This window comes from Prunus persica, chromosome G4 (genome assembly GCF_000346465.2).
Source record: "Prunus persica cultivar Lovell chromosome G4, Prunus_persica_NCBIv2, whole genome shotgun sequence".
Classification (NCBI taxonomy): Eukaryota; Viridiplantae; Streptophyta; class Magnoliopsida; order Rosales; family Rosaceae; genus Prunus; species Prunus persica.
The window spans coordinates 4,439,840-4,457,951 of NC_034012.1; the positions used below are offsets into that span (position 1 = coordinate 4,439,840).

The 18,112-nt window shown below is 39.1% G+C and overlaps 2 protein-coding genes across 2 annotated transcripts; both read left to right on the forward strand.

The window, feature by feature from the left end:
- LOC18779713 (30-kDa cleavage and polyadenylation specificity factor 30) lies at positions 6,967-13,080 on the forward strand. Its single transcript, XM_007214113.2, has 7 exons — positions 6,967-7,903; positions 8,273-8,656; positions 9,398-9,560; positions 9,690-9,800; positions 10,481-10,549; positions 11,629-11,715; positions 11,907-13,080. The coding sequence occupies exons 1-7, from the start codon at positions 7,518-7,520 to the stop codon at positions 12,792-12,794; spliced, it is 2,088 nt and encodes a 695-aa protein (XP_007214175.1). The 5' UTR covers positions 6,967-7,517; the 3' UTR covers positions 12,795-13,080.
- Positions 13,636-18,042, forward strand: LOC18780906 (U3 snoRNP-associated protein-like EMB2271). Its single transcript, XM_007213858.2, has 7 exons — positions 13,636-14,147; positions 14,524-14,866; positions 15,481-15,705; positions 16,038-16,266; positions 16,530-16,708; positions 16,804-16,869; positions 17,233-18,042. Exons 1-7 carry the CDS (start codon positions 13,717-13,719, stop codon positions 17,329-17,331), a joined length of 1,572 nt encoding a protein of 523 aa, XP_007213920.1. The 5' UTR covers positions 13,636-13,716; the 3' UTR covers positions 17,332-18,042.

Here is an 18,112-nt window from a genome sequence, read left to right on the forward strand (position 1 = left end):
AAATTGGGATTTTCAAATGAGAAGATGTGCACAAAATGGATGGAAAAACCAACTCATTCCAACAAATAGAAACCTACAAGGAGGAGAATGCAAAAAAGAACAAATGCACCAAGGTGTTGGACACTATGTTGACCTCACCTCCTTCTTAAGCAAACCTATAAATCAAGGGATAACTCTTACTTGTCATACCCCACATCCCACCAAACAAGGGGTAGCTATGCCACCCCCTATACCTTCTCAATGCCCAAGACCCCAAATCAAGGGGAGCCATGCAAAAGTCCCAGCAATAAATCAACCTTGTCTACTCCAACTTAAAAGGGAACTCACCACCTCCAAGCAAAGAGAGGATCATCTGCCATGGCTGGGAAGCTCTCAAAATATCTCCAAAGCTCTCTCTTTTCTCTTACAAAGCTCTCAAGCCTTTCTCTTTTTATGTACAATGTAACCCATACTCAAATACAAATATAAAGCTATAAACTACAGTGGATATAGCCTTATTATGGGTGAACTACTCAAACACTTGTGTTATGCATGTGATTATGTCCTAATCCGTTAAGTACAAATTCGCCCGTTAAACACAAAACCCTAAACGATTGCTCCCAGTAAGCTACCCACAAAAAGAAAACAAGAGAAATTGCAATAATCGACAAAATGTTGTAAAAATGGAGTCCCCAAAATGCCCCCAGAATGCCTATAAAAGGCTTCCCCTTCCCTAACTCAATACACATTCAATGAAGAGAAAAACACAGAGAGAACAACAATCCTCTGTTTTCCAAATTCTCTCCTCAATTCCTTTGATTTTATAACACGTTATCAGCACGATTTCGCTCAAACATACCAACTGAAATCTCTGATGAAACCCAGATCCTTTATCATTTTTCACCTTGATCCTTTGCCGAAACCTGGAATCTCAGGTTTTCATGAACCAAGAAACAGAGTCTTTTCTTGGAAACCCTTATCTGTGTGGCCAGCCAACCAAGAACCCATGTCCTACAAAACGACGTCGGCTCAGACCCAAGATGAAGAGGATGTTCCTAACTTTTACGGGAAAGCCTCACTTTGCCGACTTCAATTTGGTCCCTCATGACTGTGGTGGTTTTTTCTGCAGCCTTGGGTTGAAGCTCTCCTCCCCACCACCATGTTTACTATCCACACCCAGTAGTTTCCCCTGCACACCCACCAACACACCACCATCATCGCCGTCCATGTCGTCGATGGCCAAGATCAACGGCCATATCTTGTCCCAACCTGGCCGAGTTCCGGGCCAAGAACGGCTCCCCACCTCACCACTGGATACGAAATCTGACCAAGAAATCAGAGACCACTGGATGCGCCATAGTCAATGGGTTGAGCGTGGACATACCAAAAGGCGTGATCGTTGGGGTCATCGGCCCCAGTGGCAGCGGCAAATCGACGCTGCTCAGAGCTCTCAACCGCCTCTGGGAGCCTCCATCTGGGACTGTCTTCTTGGACGGTCATGATCTTCGGGACCTGGATGTTCTCAACCTCCGGCGCAAGGTCGGCATGCTCTTTCAGCTTCCTGCTCTTTTTGAAGGCCAAATTATAAGAATAAACACAGAGCGGTGAGATGGCTGAGGAAGCCAGCTGGAGAGCTTCTCTGGCGAACCAGGGCTCATCGGTTTGGTGAGGGACAGTGGAGACAGGATGAGCGGTGTGGATGCATAACCACAAGAACCTTTCCTCATCTTCTACTTCCCGTCAGCATCCTCTTCCTCATCTCAGCCATCATGCTCGCTTCCTACGCCTGCGTCAAAGTCAAAGGAACCTCCGCCAACTACAGAGGTTTTGAGACTGTCACCTACATGCTACAGGGAGGCATCACTCACCAAGACTTTGCAGGGCATAAGGGTACAATCTGGGCTGGAGATGTGCAGTGGATGACAGCAGGCAGAGGAATAGTTAATTCTGAAATGCCTGCAGGAGAAGGACCCAACACAGGCTTGCAGCTCTGGATCAATCTATTCCGCAAAGACAAAATGTCGGCAAGGACAGAGAATAAAACAGTGTAAAAGCAGAGGCAACTTTGACAGACCGGAATGATGAGCAGCACCCACCGATAAAGAAAAGCAAACCCACCAAAAGAAAAAATAATAAATTAATTAATTATTAAAAAAAAAGAAAAAAAAAAGGGATCACTCAGCAAGGGCATAAGCGATAAGATTTCTGCTCCCTTATCTTCTCTATTATTTCGTATTATATTTATCTGCTTTTCTTTTACTAACCATTAACAAAAATGGACCCTTGGTAATACTAAACATATTATCAGTGGGAGACCGTTACTAATACTAACATTTTCTTATTTTATTCAGTGGTGGTTTTTAACCCCACATTTATTTTATTTACTGTATGGTGTAGGATTATTACCCATACAAGCACAATTTACTTTACCGCACATTTAATTTTATTTAAGGTATGGTGCGGGATTAACGTCCATACAGCAAGCAATTTAATTTATGAATTTAATTTACCGCACATTTATATTTATTTAAAAGGGTGGTGCGGGTTTATCGTCCACGCCTTTACTTTCATTTAAAAGTATGGAGCAGAATTAGTGCCCATACAAGCACATTTACTCTTACTTAAAAGTATGATGTGGAATTAACCCTCATACTTTATGAATTTACTTTACTGCGCATTTACTTTTATTAAAAGTATGATGTGGAATTAACCCTCATACTTTATATTTCCTTTTATTTAAAGTATGGTGCGGGTTTATCGTCCATACCAGTAATTTATTTACCAGTCATTTATTTTATGGACTAAATGTGCTGTATGATGAGTTTTTTTTTACAGTAAGCAGATCAGGACCAGAAGTTCCTTGACCATCATCATACAATTACATCAGGACTTGAAGATCCTTGATGATGATGTTAAAATGAGAGCTGGCAGTCTCTTCGGTACTATATTTGTAAACATGTGATCGGACTTGAGGGTCCTTGATCCCTGACATGTAAATAAGGACCTGGGGTTCCTTAATGATGTAACAGTACCGTATTGGTTCATAATGCCGTACACATGGATGATAACTGTACTGGCAAATGTACTGTACACATGAATAGTGCCGTATACATGAATAGTGATGTATGCATAAATATTTACCATTTTGGGTAAACTATCACCATTCAAAAGGGAACCTGCAGTTTCTTAAACTCATGGATGAGCAATTAAATGAGATGCCAGAAGTTCCTCAAAATATGGACAATTATGTAAGGGCTTGAAGTCCAGAAATATGTACAGAAAATTGTAAAAATGTCCATACCATGAGAATATATGATTTTGGCCCGAAGTTCAAAATCTAAGGGGATTGAATGTCCATACCATGAGAATATGTGATTTTGGCCTGAAGTTTAAAATCTAACAGTGTTGAGAACCTGAAGTTCCAACAATTAAATGGACAACCCTTGAGGTATTATTGCAAATTGTGGTACGCCACATATTTCTTTGGCATAAGAGAATGATGAATTTAATAAAGTTCGATTCTGTTATAATCGACACCTCAAGGAAGAAATATATATTTTGTGAATTCCGGTTGTTAAGAATACACCGTGAAATGGATAATATCAATATATACCTCAAATGACGAATTGAGGCTCCCCACACATTTTGATATATCTATGAGAAATCCCGAATTTGAGATTGTGGGTATATAGTAGTTAATGCTCTTCACTACTATATTACGATATTATCGTAGCTTTTACTCAATTCATATTTCATGTCCATTTGAAAAGGGCAAATAAATTCTGAGTTTGTGTTTAGCCCAGGACAAAAGTTTCGGGCTCCCATACGTTGAAATATGAAATTTGAGAGAGTCGATGTGGTTATTTGAACTTATAAGGCACAAGGTTCCAAACCGTCATTTTGAAAAGACGTAAAAACCACAGGTGCAAATTTTAAGAATGTGCGCAATTATTATAACAGGAAAGGAGCAAGTTGAAACGCAGTTGCTCAAATCAAGTTTTGCAAAGGCCATATCTATAGGAGGAAATATGGCTACAGTTTCCAGGATCCCAATATTATCTCAGATCCCCATATTATCTTTTTCTTCCCCAGATTCCAAAACTTCACGTGGCCTCCATTAATGTTTGTCTGTCGGCACTTTCGGCGTTTTCAAAGTATTATTTTCGTCAAAAGCCGATCTTGCTTTACGGATTTCACGGAGCTACTTTTTCAAAAGTACTCTGAGAATCTCGCAATTTTCTTATGGTTAATTTGAAATTCACCGGTTCTACCTATTCATTGTATTTGTGTATAAATGTGTTACTAACAAAATTTTCTTTGCAGAAGACATCCAATTTTCTCCATACCTAGTGATGCGATATCTAATTGTTTTTCTTATCAGTGAGCACTTAACATGCCCGAGAAGCAAGACTATCTCTGATCATCCATTCAGGAAGCGAGACTATCCCTGATCACGTTTCCGCCACATCAGGGAACTGTGAAGGCAACCTTATGCTCTAATCTCCGGAAGTTCTTCTAGACTAGAAGAAATTAGAGCTTATTGTTTGCTCTCACCAGCTTCCTTCCTTGATTGCTGAGCTTGTTGTCTGCCCCCACCAGCTTCCTTCCCTGATTGCTTACCTTCTCTTGCAATCAATATCACAATTTTTTGCATTTTTTCTCTTTTTGTAACTCTCTGAGGATTATTTGTTTTTGACAGAGAAAAGAGTTGTGATTTTGCTCTTGCAGGATATAACTAGATCATCAAGCGCTACATTATATTTACTGAACCGATACGAGCTTGAATGATACTTGAGAAAAGTTTCTCCCACCTAAGGATGTAAGCAATACTTGTGTTATTTTTTGCTTATATACTTATTTGATATTTTATCTTGAAAGGTAACCAAATGGGAAGATAAGTTCGTTCCAAAAGAATGGCTTGTATGTATCCATGAATTATTAATGCAAATTTTACAGATTGCAAGTTGGATACATTGATAATACACTGCACAGATTAATGTACCATAAGAACAGAATATGGGTATAGCAGTGATCAATATGGGTGCACGCCTGTTGCGTAGCAAATGATATGGATTGAAGTCCCGAAAGGACAATCCTTTGACGTGTCAATATTGATATTATGCACGCCTAATGCGTAGCAAATTATATGGGTTAAAGTCCCATAATATGGGTTAAAGTCCCAGAAATTAATTGACATGTATGTATTAATCTGTGGCATGCCTGCAGCACGACAGATATATGGGTGCACGCCTGTTGCGTAGCAAATGATATGGATTGAAATCCCGAAAGGACAATCCTTTGACGTGTCAATATTGATATTATGCACGCCTAATGCGTAGCAAATTATATGGGTTAAAGTCCCAGAAATTAATTGACATGTATGTATTAATCTGTGGCATGCCTGCAGCATGACAGATATATGGGTTCTAAATGTTCCAACTCTCTAAATAGAGATTATCCACGCCCTACTGTAAAATAACGCTCCATTGGAGGTTATAATTCACATTCTCACATAATAAAAGCCCCATGAAGTGGCTTGGGTACCCAAAAGCAAAGGAATGCTTATAATTGATGCATGAGCATGCACATGAGAATTGTGAGATTATGAATTGATGAATGACAATTTTTGGTTTTGGAGTAGCTATTCAAATCATTAATGGGCTGTGTTGATTGGAACCACGTTCAATTATTAAATGTCGACAATATCATTGGCCAAAATGGAACGAGGTAATTCCATTATAAATGAGAATGAACGTGAAAGAACAAACCCACAATACGAACCCCAAAATTTGTTAATACTGAATTTATACTTGGGTGTTCGGAATAAAAGGGAATATACCTACTTTGTATGACACACTGTTTCTGGCAGAAACAAGGAATGTTGGGTTTTCTCCATATTTACAGATTCAATTGTGCCCCCCCTTATTACACAATTACGGAGACCAACATATTATCTTTAAGGGTTATTAAATGCACAGAGCATATCGCCAGAAGCAATTCCCTAAAGATGTATAAATAGCTGGGTTAAAGCTATATAATGTGTCATAAAGTTTAATCCCTTCTTAGACAAAATCCGTTGAGAGGATTGACATTGCATAAAGCAAGTCCCTAAAGGACATGTGCTTGAAGCACAAAGTTTGTACTCAATATTAATATGCATAAATTACCTCAGTGAGTACATTGATTATAATGTGATTGCAACACATTAAAGCCTCTGCAGAATTCACGAAATATTTGTCTCGATCGAGCATTATACCAACGAGATTCTTGCTTATACTAAGAGAGTCTTATCCGTTGGTCCTTAAATGTTTTTCCGAAAGTATACTAGACCAGATAGAGCTCAGCTCCACACTGTACTCTTTTTCCTTCATCCAGGTTTTTATCCCACTGGGTTTTTCCTGGTAAGGTTTTAACGAGGCAGTGTCGCTCAAGGGTTTAGGGTATACTATGAAAAATTTTATGGTCGCTTACTGGACAAAAGCTAGTCCTAAATTTTTCAGGGGGAGATATTCATCAGGGAGAGCATGGTTTTAATAAAGACCTTCATACACTGTACTCTTTTTCCTTCATCCAGGTTTTTATCCCACTGAGTTTTTCCTGGTAAGGTTTTAACGAGGCAGTATCGCTCAAGATTGACTCACAGAAGCAGTGTCAACTACAATATTCAGAAAGCTGATCAACAGTATGACTTAAAGATATTTTGCCAAGCATCAGGGGGGAGCGCACCATCAATAAAGATCTTCAAACACCGTACTCTTTTTCCTTCGTCCGGGTTTTTATCCCACTGGGTTTTTCCTGGCAAGGTTTTAACGAGGCAGTGTCGCAAGCGCATCAATATACATAGAATTTTATGTTACACATGATTATGTACTCTTTTTTCCTTTGACCAGTTTTTGTCCCACTGGGTTTTTACTGACAAGGTTTTTAACGAGACATATTCTGTATCATTTGTGGTCTCCAAGGGGGAGTGTTGTAAAAATGGAGTCCCCAAAATGCCCCCAGAATGCCTATAAAAGGCTTCCCCCTTCCCTAACTCAATACACATTCAATGAAGAGAAAAACACAGAGAGAACAACAATCCTCTGTTTTCCAAATTCTCTCCTCAATCCCTTTGATTTTATAACACAAAAAACAAAAAAAACACAAAGAACAAAAAACACCGTAACTTCAATCGCCAGCCCACCTAACTTCTGTTTGGTTGGGCCAGGCTGCTAGTTCCTTCTTTCGCTAAATGGCCTAAAGACAATTGAGAACCTAAACCCGGAGACCCGCCAAAAATTCTCACCCGACCAGAACCGACCGCCCAAACCCTTTCTCTGCGCGTCTTCGTGTTCGCGCCCTTTGTTTGTTGCTGTGTCTCGTCGACTGTGAGAGGCACCTCTTTCAGCTCCCCTCATTCACTTCCTTCCTTGTTCCTTCTTTAGTCAACCAAATCTCAAAACGCACGTTTCACATCTCTCTGTGTAAAACCCTAATGACATAAACAAACCCCCAATTCCCAAACTCCAAACCCCAAATCTACACACAAAGTTCACCAAATGGAAGACTCAGACGGAGACATCAACTTCGACTTCGAGGGAGGCCTCGACGCCACCGCAGCCGCGGGCCCCACAAACCCGGGTCCACCATCTAATTCTCTGATGCAGTCCGACTCGGGCGTTGCGGCGGTGGACACCAACCCTGCCGCTGCGGCGCCACAACCCAACCACCCGAATCCGAACCGGTCGGGTGGGCGGAGCTACCGCCAAACGGTGTGCCGTCACTGGCTGCGTAGCCTTTGCATGAAGGGCGAGGCCTGTGGGTTCCTCCATCAATACGACAAGTCACGTATGCCTGTGTGTCGCTTCTTCAGGTTGTACGGCGAGTGCAGGGAGCAGGATTGCGTGTACAAGCACACCAACGAGGACATTAAAGAGTGTAATATGTATGTGTTTGTTCCTTTATGCCCATTTCCGCGTTCATCTCTCTGTTTTTTAATTTGGTTGAATTTTATGGTTTTAATTTGGTGATTCTAATCTGGAGATTAATGGGTAGGATTGAATATACTTGAATAGAATTGTGTGCTTTATTGTGATTCGGATGAGGTCAATTGCGTTACAAATTGTTGTTATTGGTATTTTGGACCCTCTGATTTGGTAGATTCAAGGTGCATAAGAGGAGGGTTGAAGGAAGAAAATTATCTATAGTTGTTGTTTCTCCTCCGTATTATTTGAAAGTCTAGTTCCAGTGTGAAGAAACCATCAATGTGTGAATCAAGGGTGTATGTTTTAATGGAAGGATTTTGTCATTGCAGGTACAAGTTGGGGTTTTGTCCAAATGGTCCTGATTGCCGGTATAGACATGCAAAGCTGCCTGGACCTCCACCTCCTGTGGAAGAAGTCCTTCAGAAGATTCAGCATTTGAATTCTTATAATTACAACACCTCAAATAAATTTTATCAACAACGGAATGCTGGCTTTCCCCAACAAGCCGATAAGTATCAGTCTGCACAAGGCCCCAATTCCGTCTATCAAGGTGTGGTGGGAAAACCTTCAACAGGAGAGTCTGCTAATGTCCACCAGCAGCAACAGGTTCAACAAACCCAACAACAGGTTGGCCACACGCAGACACAAAATCTACCCAATGGCCTAGCCAATCAGGCAAATAGAAGTGCGCCTTTGCCTCAAGGAATATCTAGGTGTGTTCAGAGTCCCAAGGTTTTTTATTAGATGTGTAAATCAGTTTCTGTATTCTTTATGGGCATTTTATAAAAGATAAATTGTTTCATCAATACTTTCCCAAGAGAGTTCTGCCCACTGTTATCAGCTGTAACTAGCTTTCTTTAAACCCACATTAGTTAATTTTATAAATAATTACTCTGTACAAGTTGTATTTGACCATGTGATGTATGGGTTTTGCTTTTTCAGTATGTAGTTTACTTCTCTTTATGATTTGTACACTGGAGGTTGCTATCTCCCATTAAGCTCTTGAGCTAATTATATTTTGTTTTGAAAGATGAGTGATCTACTCTTCTATTGTTCTATTCTTCCACTCCACTCAGAAGAAGGAAAATGTATAGCAAGACTTGCTTTTGTGGGTGCTATAGATGTAATAAGAAACAGCTGAAATTATTTTTTGCTACACATAAATTTCACACTCAGTTTTGGCTTTTGGAGTTATGCCATAAGATGGCTGAATAGGCTCAAAGATTTTTATAAAAAAGTGCATGGGCAAACTGCTACTTGGAAATTTCCTTATGCCCTACTATAATTATCATCTTTTCCATGAAATTTTATTCTGTAGTAGACAATACTCAGTAGTCATATGATTCTTCCAAGGTGATAGAATATCTATAGACTGTTCCTCTATCCATGTTTAATTAGTGCACCTGTTTTTATAAGATTGAATGTACTTATTTATTTCGAACATCAAACCTTAGGTATTTTATTGTTAAAAGTTGCAACCGTGAAAATTTGGAATTATCTGTACAACAAGGAGTGTGGGCAACTCAAAGGAGCAATGAGTCCAAACTTAATGAAGCTTTTGACTCTGCTGAAAATGTGATTTTAATTTTTTCAGTCAACCGGACTCGACATTTCCAGGTAGGATTGCAAATTAAATTCCAGTGTGTTTCTCGTAGCTTACTATTTTGTTGTTCTATCAAGTTATTTCAAATCCATGGTTTTAATCTACTGGAGGTGTTAGAATTAAAATCACCTATGCTTTGTTAGGGTTGTGCAAAGATGATGTCCAGAATTGGTGGGTCTGTTAGTGGAGGGAACTGGAAATATGCACATGGATCTGCGCATTATGGGAGAAATTTCTCTGTCAAATGGTTAAAGGTATTATTTTGTTGAACTTTTTATGGCAACTTTCTATGTGTTGATCTAGAATTTGCATCCCCTTTCTGATTATTTTTTTCTTCTGCAAATGATGGCAACTACCGGATCCCACAAAGTTTGTAGTTCTCAGTATCAAGTCTATGTGTTACTATTATTGTTGTGGTTACTCTTATGGATTGGGTCATGGTGATGAGTATGGCTCTGTTTCTCATCTCCTTGTTGAGCTTATTGTCGCAGGCTAGAAAATTTACATTAATATTTCAAGATATTTGTTTGGGGACCAGTATCAAAATAAATTATTAGTGCATCACATTAATAGTATACTTTGATTACGTGAGCCCATTTGGTTATAATCGACAATATCTTTTTTTCATTTGTTTGAGGCCTTGTATCTTAATAGTTACTATTTTTGTTTCTATTTCTTCCTATTGTTGGTTAGAATCAAGATTCGAGTTGGCTGTACTTGTATTCGGCTTAAAATTATTTGGAGCTTTTAGCATTTGAATTCATAAGATTTGAACCTAACCCTCTCCTGTGCGTCACCTGAGCCAAGGTTCAGTTGGGACCACTACTCCATCTGGAAACTAGGAGAAGCTTATAGAATAGAACAGCTGAAGTTTAAATTTAATAAACAGTAAAATGATAAGATGTCATGACTAATTGCAGTTTTTCTTATACAGCTATGTGAACTGTCCTTTCACAAAACTCGTCATTTGAGGAACCCCTACAATGAGAACTTACCAGTAAAGGTACAATCTGGAGCTTTAAAACTATAGATCCACTCATGTAAACTCTGTTAGTTTTTGTATGTTCTGTCTTGATTGATTGTGAAGTCACCCAATTATTATTTCTGTCAGGATTTTCAGCATGTATCAGTAGGCTGCAGGTTTGTCATGCTAATCCATGATTCAATCAGCCGAAAACATGATCTTACTATTGTTTTTTTCTTTTCCTGAAATTTGGTTTTGCTTTCACCTCACCATCCTAGTATTGTTAATAACTGTGATGGTTATTGGACTATGACTTAAAACTTTGAAAGACGATCTTCAGAACCTCTCTGTGTGTGGGTGGTAATGTGTTACTGATCATGCATGCCAAGGCCTTTTGGGCAAAATTACACCTTTTCCCCTGTAGTAGTATTTTCTGGAGGGAGAGTCCACAAGTTGAATACCTGACGGGTGTATGAGTAGTTTTTTATTTTAATTTTATAAAAGACATAATATTTTTGATTAGATGAAAGTTACAATACAGGACTAGGAGTCCACTGAACAGTCTTGAGTACTAAGCTAAAACTAATAACAACAAAACATCACATATTGGAGTAAAACCGTAAATAAAAATAGGCTAAATCACAGCAGCACCTCAGTCATAAGATATAGCCTGAAAGGAATGATTCTTAAACTCAGGGTGTGTGAATAAATTACAATGCAAGAATCTATATGTATACATGTATGGACATACTTTTGTATGTCTCTTTGTGGTTTGTGTGTGTGTTATGAACAAATTAGTTTGCATTACTTGAACCATACCATAGAATCCCTGCCCAATGACACAGATTATGTTATGGGACCATGCCTGGGCTAGGTGCTACAAAAATACAAGTGTTGATGCATCATATAGAGCTTAAATGAAACTGTCTGATAGGACGCTATTTTAATAATTTCTAAACATGCCCAAGTTTTCTTAGCTGTTTCACCATGCTTTTTTACTTGAAATCATTATTATTCTGAACATGTATGCTGGCTGATGTGATACTACTTTCTGTAGACGTATCTTAAGACAAATAAAATTAGCTTTTGAGCTTATTGTCATGCTTGTACAATTGCAGATAAGTAGAGATTGTCAAGAGCTAGAGCCCTCCATCGGTGAGCAGTTGGCTTCCTTGCTTTATCTTGAGCCAGATAGTGAACTTATGGTATGTTTCAGGGTTTAGAAACAGAAATATTTACAGTGTGTTTATCAGTTTAGTAAGAGTCAATTTTACTGTAGTGCATGGGGGCAGCACAAAAATTGTTTTGGACTATTAAGTCTCCTTTCTTAAAAAAAAAATATACAGTGTCCACAACTTGATGAAACTGAATGTTGTATACCATTTCCTGTGTACAGGCAGTTTCGATTGCGGCAGAGTCAAAACGCGAAGAAGAAAAAGCAAAGGGAGTCAATCCGGAGAATGGTGGTGAGAACCCAGACATTGTCCCATTTGAGGACAATGAAGAGGAGGAAGAGGAAGAAAGTGACGATGAGGAAGAGAGCTTTGGTCCAGTTCCAGGGGTAGGAAATGAGGGCAGAGGAAGAGGCAGAGGAGGAATCATGTGGCCCCCTCACATGCCACTAGCAAGAGGTGGTAGACCTATGCCTGGGATGCAGGGTTTTCCCCCAGGAATGATGGGTGCTGATGCAATGCCCTATGGACCTGCACCTGACGGATTTGGTATGCCAAATCCTTTTGGTGTGGGCCCTCGTGGTTTCAATCCATATGGTCCCAGGTTTTCTGGTGATTTTACAGGGCCCACGCCTGGCATGATGTTTCGTGGGCGACCACAACAACCTGGATTTCCACCTGGTGGTTATGGGATGATGATGGGTCCTGGACGTGCACCATTTATGGGAGGTATGGGGGTTGGAGGTGCAAATCCAGGCCGGCCTGGTCGGCCAACTGGTATGTCTCCAATGTTTCCACCACCATCATCTCAAAACACTAACAGGATGCAGAAGAGAGATCCAAGGGGACCTTCCAATGATCGAAATGAGAGATATAGTGCTGGCTCAGGCCAGGGGAAGGGTCAAGAGATTCCAGGTTTAGCTGGTGGACCAGATGATGAGGCACGTTATCAGCAAGCATCAAAGGCTTACCGGGAAGATCAGTACGGTGCTGGTAACAACTCTAGAAATGATGATAGTGAAAGTGAGGATGAGGCACCGAGGCGGTCAAGGCATGGAGAGGGAAAGAAGAAAGGGAGAGGCTCAGAAGGAGATGTTACCTCAGAGCACTAGCAGATGCTGCTAGTTCGGCAGTTTTAGTGATGCCACTAACGAGGGAACCTATTTTCCCCTTTAATAGATCAAACAATCGATCCTCAATATTTGGATTCTTTTAGGTGCTGAGGGGAACTTAGAACTCCAACATTCTCTTCCCATTTTGTTTAAAATTTCCAATATGCTGCAACATTCTGTGATATTTTTGTAACTGTATCCTGTAAAAGGGGATGAATGGGTTGTGGAAATTCAGAACTAATTGCACATCATGTTATTCAATATACAGAGAGGATTTGTATCGATAGTGCTGCATGATGAATATAAATGTCGTTTTTTATGCAAGTAATAGTCTAAACTATTAAAAAGAAAATCGCGAAAAACCTACTCTAAATTAGTCTAATCTATTTCTTTTGGATTATAAATGCCGTTTTTAAATCAAACTCTAGTCCAGTTATATTTTCCACGTTTCACTTTTCTTCCTTGGTGTTATTCTTTCAATTCCAGTCAACATTGAGAATAGAAATATCACTAAACTTATAGCTAGTTGATAGCATAATTCAACCTTTAGATCATGAAAATGGACAAGTGAATTGATGTTGTGATTGACTGCCAACATTTGGAAAGACGTTAATTGCCATCAAATTATTTGGTTAAGCTAGGCAGCAGTCAAGGGTAATTTTGGAAATTCAGAAAATGTAGAAGCCCAAGTCACTAAACATTGGAGCCCAGAAAATAGGAACAGCTATTTGATGGGCTTGCAACAACAAAGTTCAAATCAATCAAATCCGGGTTAAAATGGGTATTTGCAACCCATGACCCGAAATTGTAACACTAAAAGCTCCTCACCGTCTTCTTCGCCGCTTAAACCTTAAACCCTCCAAAAGTAAAACCCTAGCAACTGAAGTAGCAGCATTTGCCTCACATTCCGTACATTCCAACCATGAAGAACAAGAAAAAAGGAGGCTCAGCTCCCAAGGGACCTAAGGGAGCCAAAAAGAGCAAGACTTACTCTCTCAATGAAGACTCGTTTTTTAGCACTGAATCGAAGAAACGCCGAAAAATCGACCGTGATGAGATAGAGAGCGATTCAGACGACGACTATGGCGTCGTTGGGTCGGATGGGGAGGGCGGTGGAGAGGAAGCTGAGGAGGCTGAGGCTATAGAAGAAACTGCAGATGAGAAGAGGAAGAGGATAGCGCAAGAGTACTTGGAGAAGGTTCGAGGATTAGCAAGGAGGGAGAAGGAAGATGAGGAGGATGAGAGTGATGAAGAAGGTGAGAAGGAAGGCGAGAGAGACTCGCTTGTTGCCAAGATTTTGCAGCAGCAGCAGCTCGAGGACAGTGGCCGAGTTCGCCGTGCCATTGCTTCTAGGTAATCAATTTCGTTCTTGTATTTTGTTTTTTTATTAGATTGTAGGTGGTGTTATTGTTTTGGAACCCGACCAATTTATAGTGGCATTTGATCGGTATTCAGATTCAAAGTTGTGAACTTTATAAACTCCCCTTTGGGTTTAATGCTACTTTGATCAGATGCTATCATCAGCATTCTTGCTTAAGCTCTGACACCTTAAGCTTGATGATAATCTTGGGAAGTTTTTTTTTTTTTTTTTTTTATTATTTTAAACGTAGAATGGAGCAACTGGATTTTGCTCCATAACTGGAGAAGTGTATGCTCTCTAACGGATTGTTTCATATTTTAATTTGTGGTAGCATGTTTCTAATTATCATGCTTAATCCTCTCATTTCAGGGTTCAAAAGCCTGAATCTACTGATGAATTTCGGATCTCAGTGAAGCATCGACAATCTGTTACTGCTGTGGCTCTGTCCGAGGATGACTTCAAGGGCTTCTCAGCTTCTAAGGATGGCACCATTCTTCATTGGGATGTAGATAGTGGGAAAAGTGAAAAGTATCTATGGCCCCGTAATGAAGTATTAAAGTCTCATGGGGTTAAGGATCCACAGGGTCGAGCCACAAAGCATAGTAAACATGTGTTAGCTCTAGCAGTTAGCTCTGATGGTCGGTATTTGGCAAGTGGAGGCTTAGATCGCCATATTCATTTGTGGGATACTCGTACACGAGAGCATATTCAGGTAGATATGATTGGTCAGTTACTTTGTTAGTTGTGGAATAGAATAATATATGAACATATATGAATTGGTTAGGAGGTTTTAGTTTAATAAAAGCACTTAAATTGATCAGGTTAGAGGAATGCAGGTGACCTCTCATACTGTAAGGACAATTCACTAACAGTAAAATCTCTATTGTACTGGCAAGGGCCTACCTGCAAATCATGTGACCTATTTTGTTTTTATTTTCTTTAAACAACAAGAGAAGTATGTTTTTTGCTTGATCCAACAGAAGTACATGCTTTTCTTTTGGCAAAGCAGCGTTCTCTGTAAGCTGAGTTATCTGTCGATCTGTTGGGATGCATTTCCAAGTTAAAGACACGGATTAGGTTTTATGTCTGATTTTCTGATTTATAGTTTAGAAAATATCTTAAAGAAAATACTAAAATGGCAGGCCTCAGGAAATATTGTTTCTCAACTTAAGTCTTTACGGTAAAACATGTGATTTTCTGATTTTATCATGCACATACCCACTCTCCATCTTCTCCCTTCAAATTCTATTAGAAGCAACATTTGTGAATCTGGAAACAATGAGTTCTTGAGTTCTATTCTTAATCAGCATTTGTGTTTTTTAACAGGCTTTTCCAGGTCATAGAGGCCCCGTTTCATGTTTAACTTTCAGGCAAGGGGCATCAGAACTTTTTTCTGGTTCATATGATCGAACAGTTAAGATATGGAACGTTGAAGGGAGAGCTTACATAGATACATTATTTGGTCACCAAGGAGAAGTATTAAGTATTGATTGCCTACGAAAAGAACGGGTTTTGTCTGTTGGACACGATCGAAGCATGCAGTTATTTAAGGTAAGAAGTATATATTTATGTGTTTTGGGTAATGGTTGCAAATGAAACTTAGTTCAAATGAAATCACGTGGACAGAAGCTACTATTTCTGATTATTCTTTCCCCAATGGTCCCATTTCTTGAAAGACCAACCATCATAGGAACCTCTAGTTTCCTTTGGATCCCGTTGATATTGGGGTACACTTTTGCAACCTTTTTAGGATGGATTGCTTGGATAGTGTCTTTTTTTTCAGTAGTATGTTCTATGTTACTTTGGTGTTTTTAAACCATGTGGTGTAGTTAGACTCGATTTGCTTTCCATGTTCTTGACACCATTATCTATTCCCTTAATAGGTTCCAGAGGCGTCACGTTTAGTATTCCGTGCCCCTGCATCTTCTTTGGAATGCTGTTGTTTTATTAGCAATGATGACTTCTTATCTGGCTCTGATGATGGAAGTGTTGAGCTTTGGAGCATGCTGCGAAAGAAGCCTGTTTGCATAGTTAAGAATGCTCATCCTTTTTTGGCTGCACGCAAAAATGTTGAACAGAAGGATGGTGATAGAATTCCGAATGGTCACATAGGTAAATTTAAATAATAATTTTTGCTGGCTTCAAGTTTACTCTGTGTACACTTTTCTTCCCAGTCAGTGAAAATATTGATTTGCTGTTTAGCTGGTTTATCCATCTCTCTTTGCACATTTGAATTAGCATAAAAAATTGTACTTTGGGAAAGGTAGATTAAAGCGTCCAGTTATCATGTAATCTTGTTACACATGTTTTTAACCTGCCTTGGGTTTCTGGTTGACTTGTGTTCTAATGGGATGGTATTGAATTCTGCTGCACAGAAAATGGTGACCACACTTCTCAAAGTTATCATTGTTCATCAACATATTCTTGGATCAGTTCAGTCACTGTTTGCAGAGGCAGTGACCTTGCTGCATCAGGAGCTGGTAATGGCTCTGTTCGTTTATGGGCTGTTGAAAGTGAAAGCAGAGCCATGAAGCCCTTACACGACCTCCCTTTGGTATGCCAAAGCAATGACTACAAAACCTTGTTTGTGTCTTGTAAAACAAAAGTTAACAAGCTTTTTTCTACTCTTAATATTCTTGTGCCGTGCAGGTTGGATTTGTGAATTCTTTAGCTTTTGCAAAATCTGGAGGATTTCTAGTTGCAGGAGTTGGGAAGGTGACCTCTCTTTTCTTTTTTCTTCTTCTTCCTAATCTTCCTATATAATCTTGCCTTTTTCCTTCTCTTATTCCTTTCATTTTCTTTGACTGAAAGGATTGCTCAACTATAAGATTGAACTTTGAAAGTGCATATGAAAGTTTGAAATATAAATATAGCAGCAAACCTTGGAAGGGCTTAAAATGTTTTTCTTAATTTTTCCTGGGAAGGGCGGGGGTGGGGGTTTATAGGCTTTTACTATTTTCATCACTAGGTTTCTAATCCTGCGTCCATTTTCTTGAGTTGTGTTTCCATATCTATCCATATTGTTCCCTTCATGAAAACAATGTCAGCTTCTAACATTGTGAATTACCTTTGCAACAGGAACCTCGACTAGGAAGGTGGGGACACATCTCATCTGCTCGGAATGGAATTGCAATTCATCCCCTTAAGCTTTCATCAGATGATACAGATAATTTTTAGCTCCCAATTTTGACAATCATACACTTGTGCATCTCCCAATTTTGACTACATTGAGTTGATAAGTCAGATGAAATGTTGTTCCTTCTGTTCAAAATTATATAGTTTAGCTTTACTTCCTTTTGTACTGTGACGTGGTGTGTACCTTTATATCTATTTCATCTGACAAGGAGGCAGCGGAACATTTTTCAATCTGAATTAGAATCCGAAATTCAATTGTAGAAAGTGATGTAAAATTGTTGAGACCTAAATTAGCAGCCTATGGCGCATGCTTATAGAATGGCAAGGCTGGAAGGGCAATGTCAAATTGGTATTCCTTGATGTTAAATATTAGTTAAATATTTTTTTCAGCCAAGGCTCCACTATTACTCATCTTTTCAAGTTTTTATTTTATTTTATTTATTTATTTTTGGTAATATAAGCTCCATTTATTTTTTTTTTTAACATAATAAAATAAAATAATATTTGACATTCAAGGAAGTTTAAATTTTATTAAGTATCGAATTGCCACATAGACCATTAAATTCAAATTTAATTGTTCACTGTAAGCAAATAGGATCATTGGAAGCCAAATCTGGCCCATGACTGAAATTAGAACATCCTTGGTAGAAGCAAGGGGTTTTCAACTTTAAGTAAATTCATGCTCTTCTGATTATGACCTGAAATATTAAAAAAAAAAAAACAATCATCTGAAAAAAAATGCTGTGTTTTAAACTGAATATGAAGGGTATCTCAATTGTAAAGTTGGAAACGCCAATAAAAAGCATCAAACTCAATGAACTCA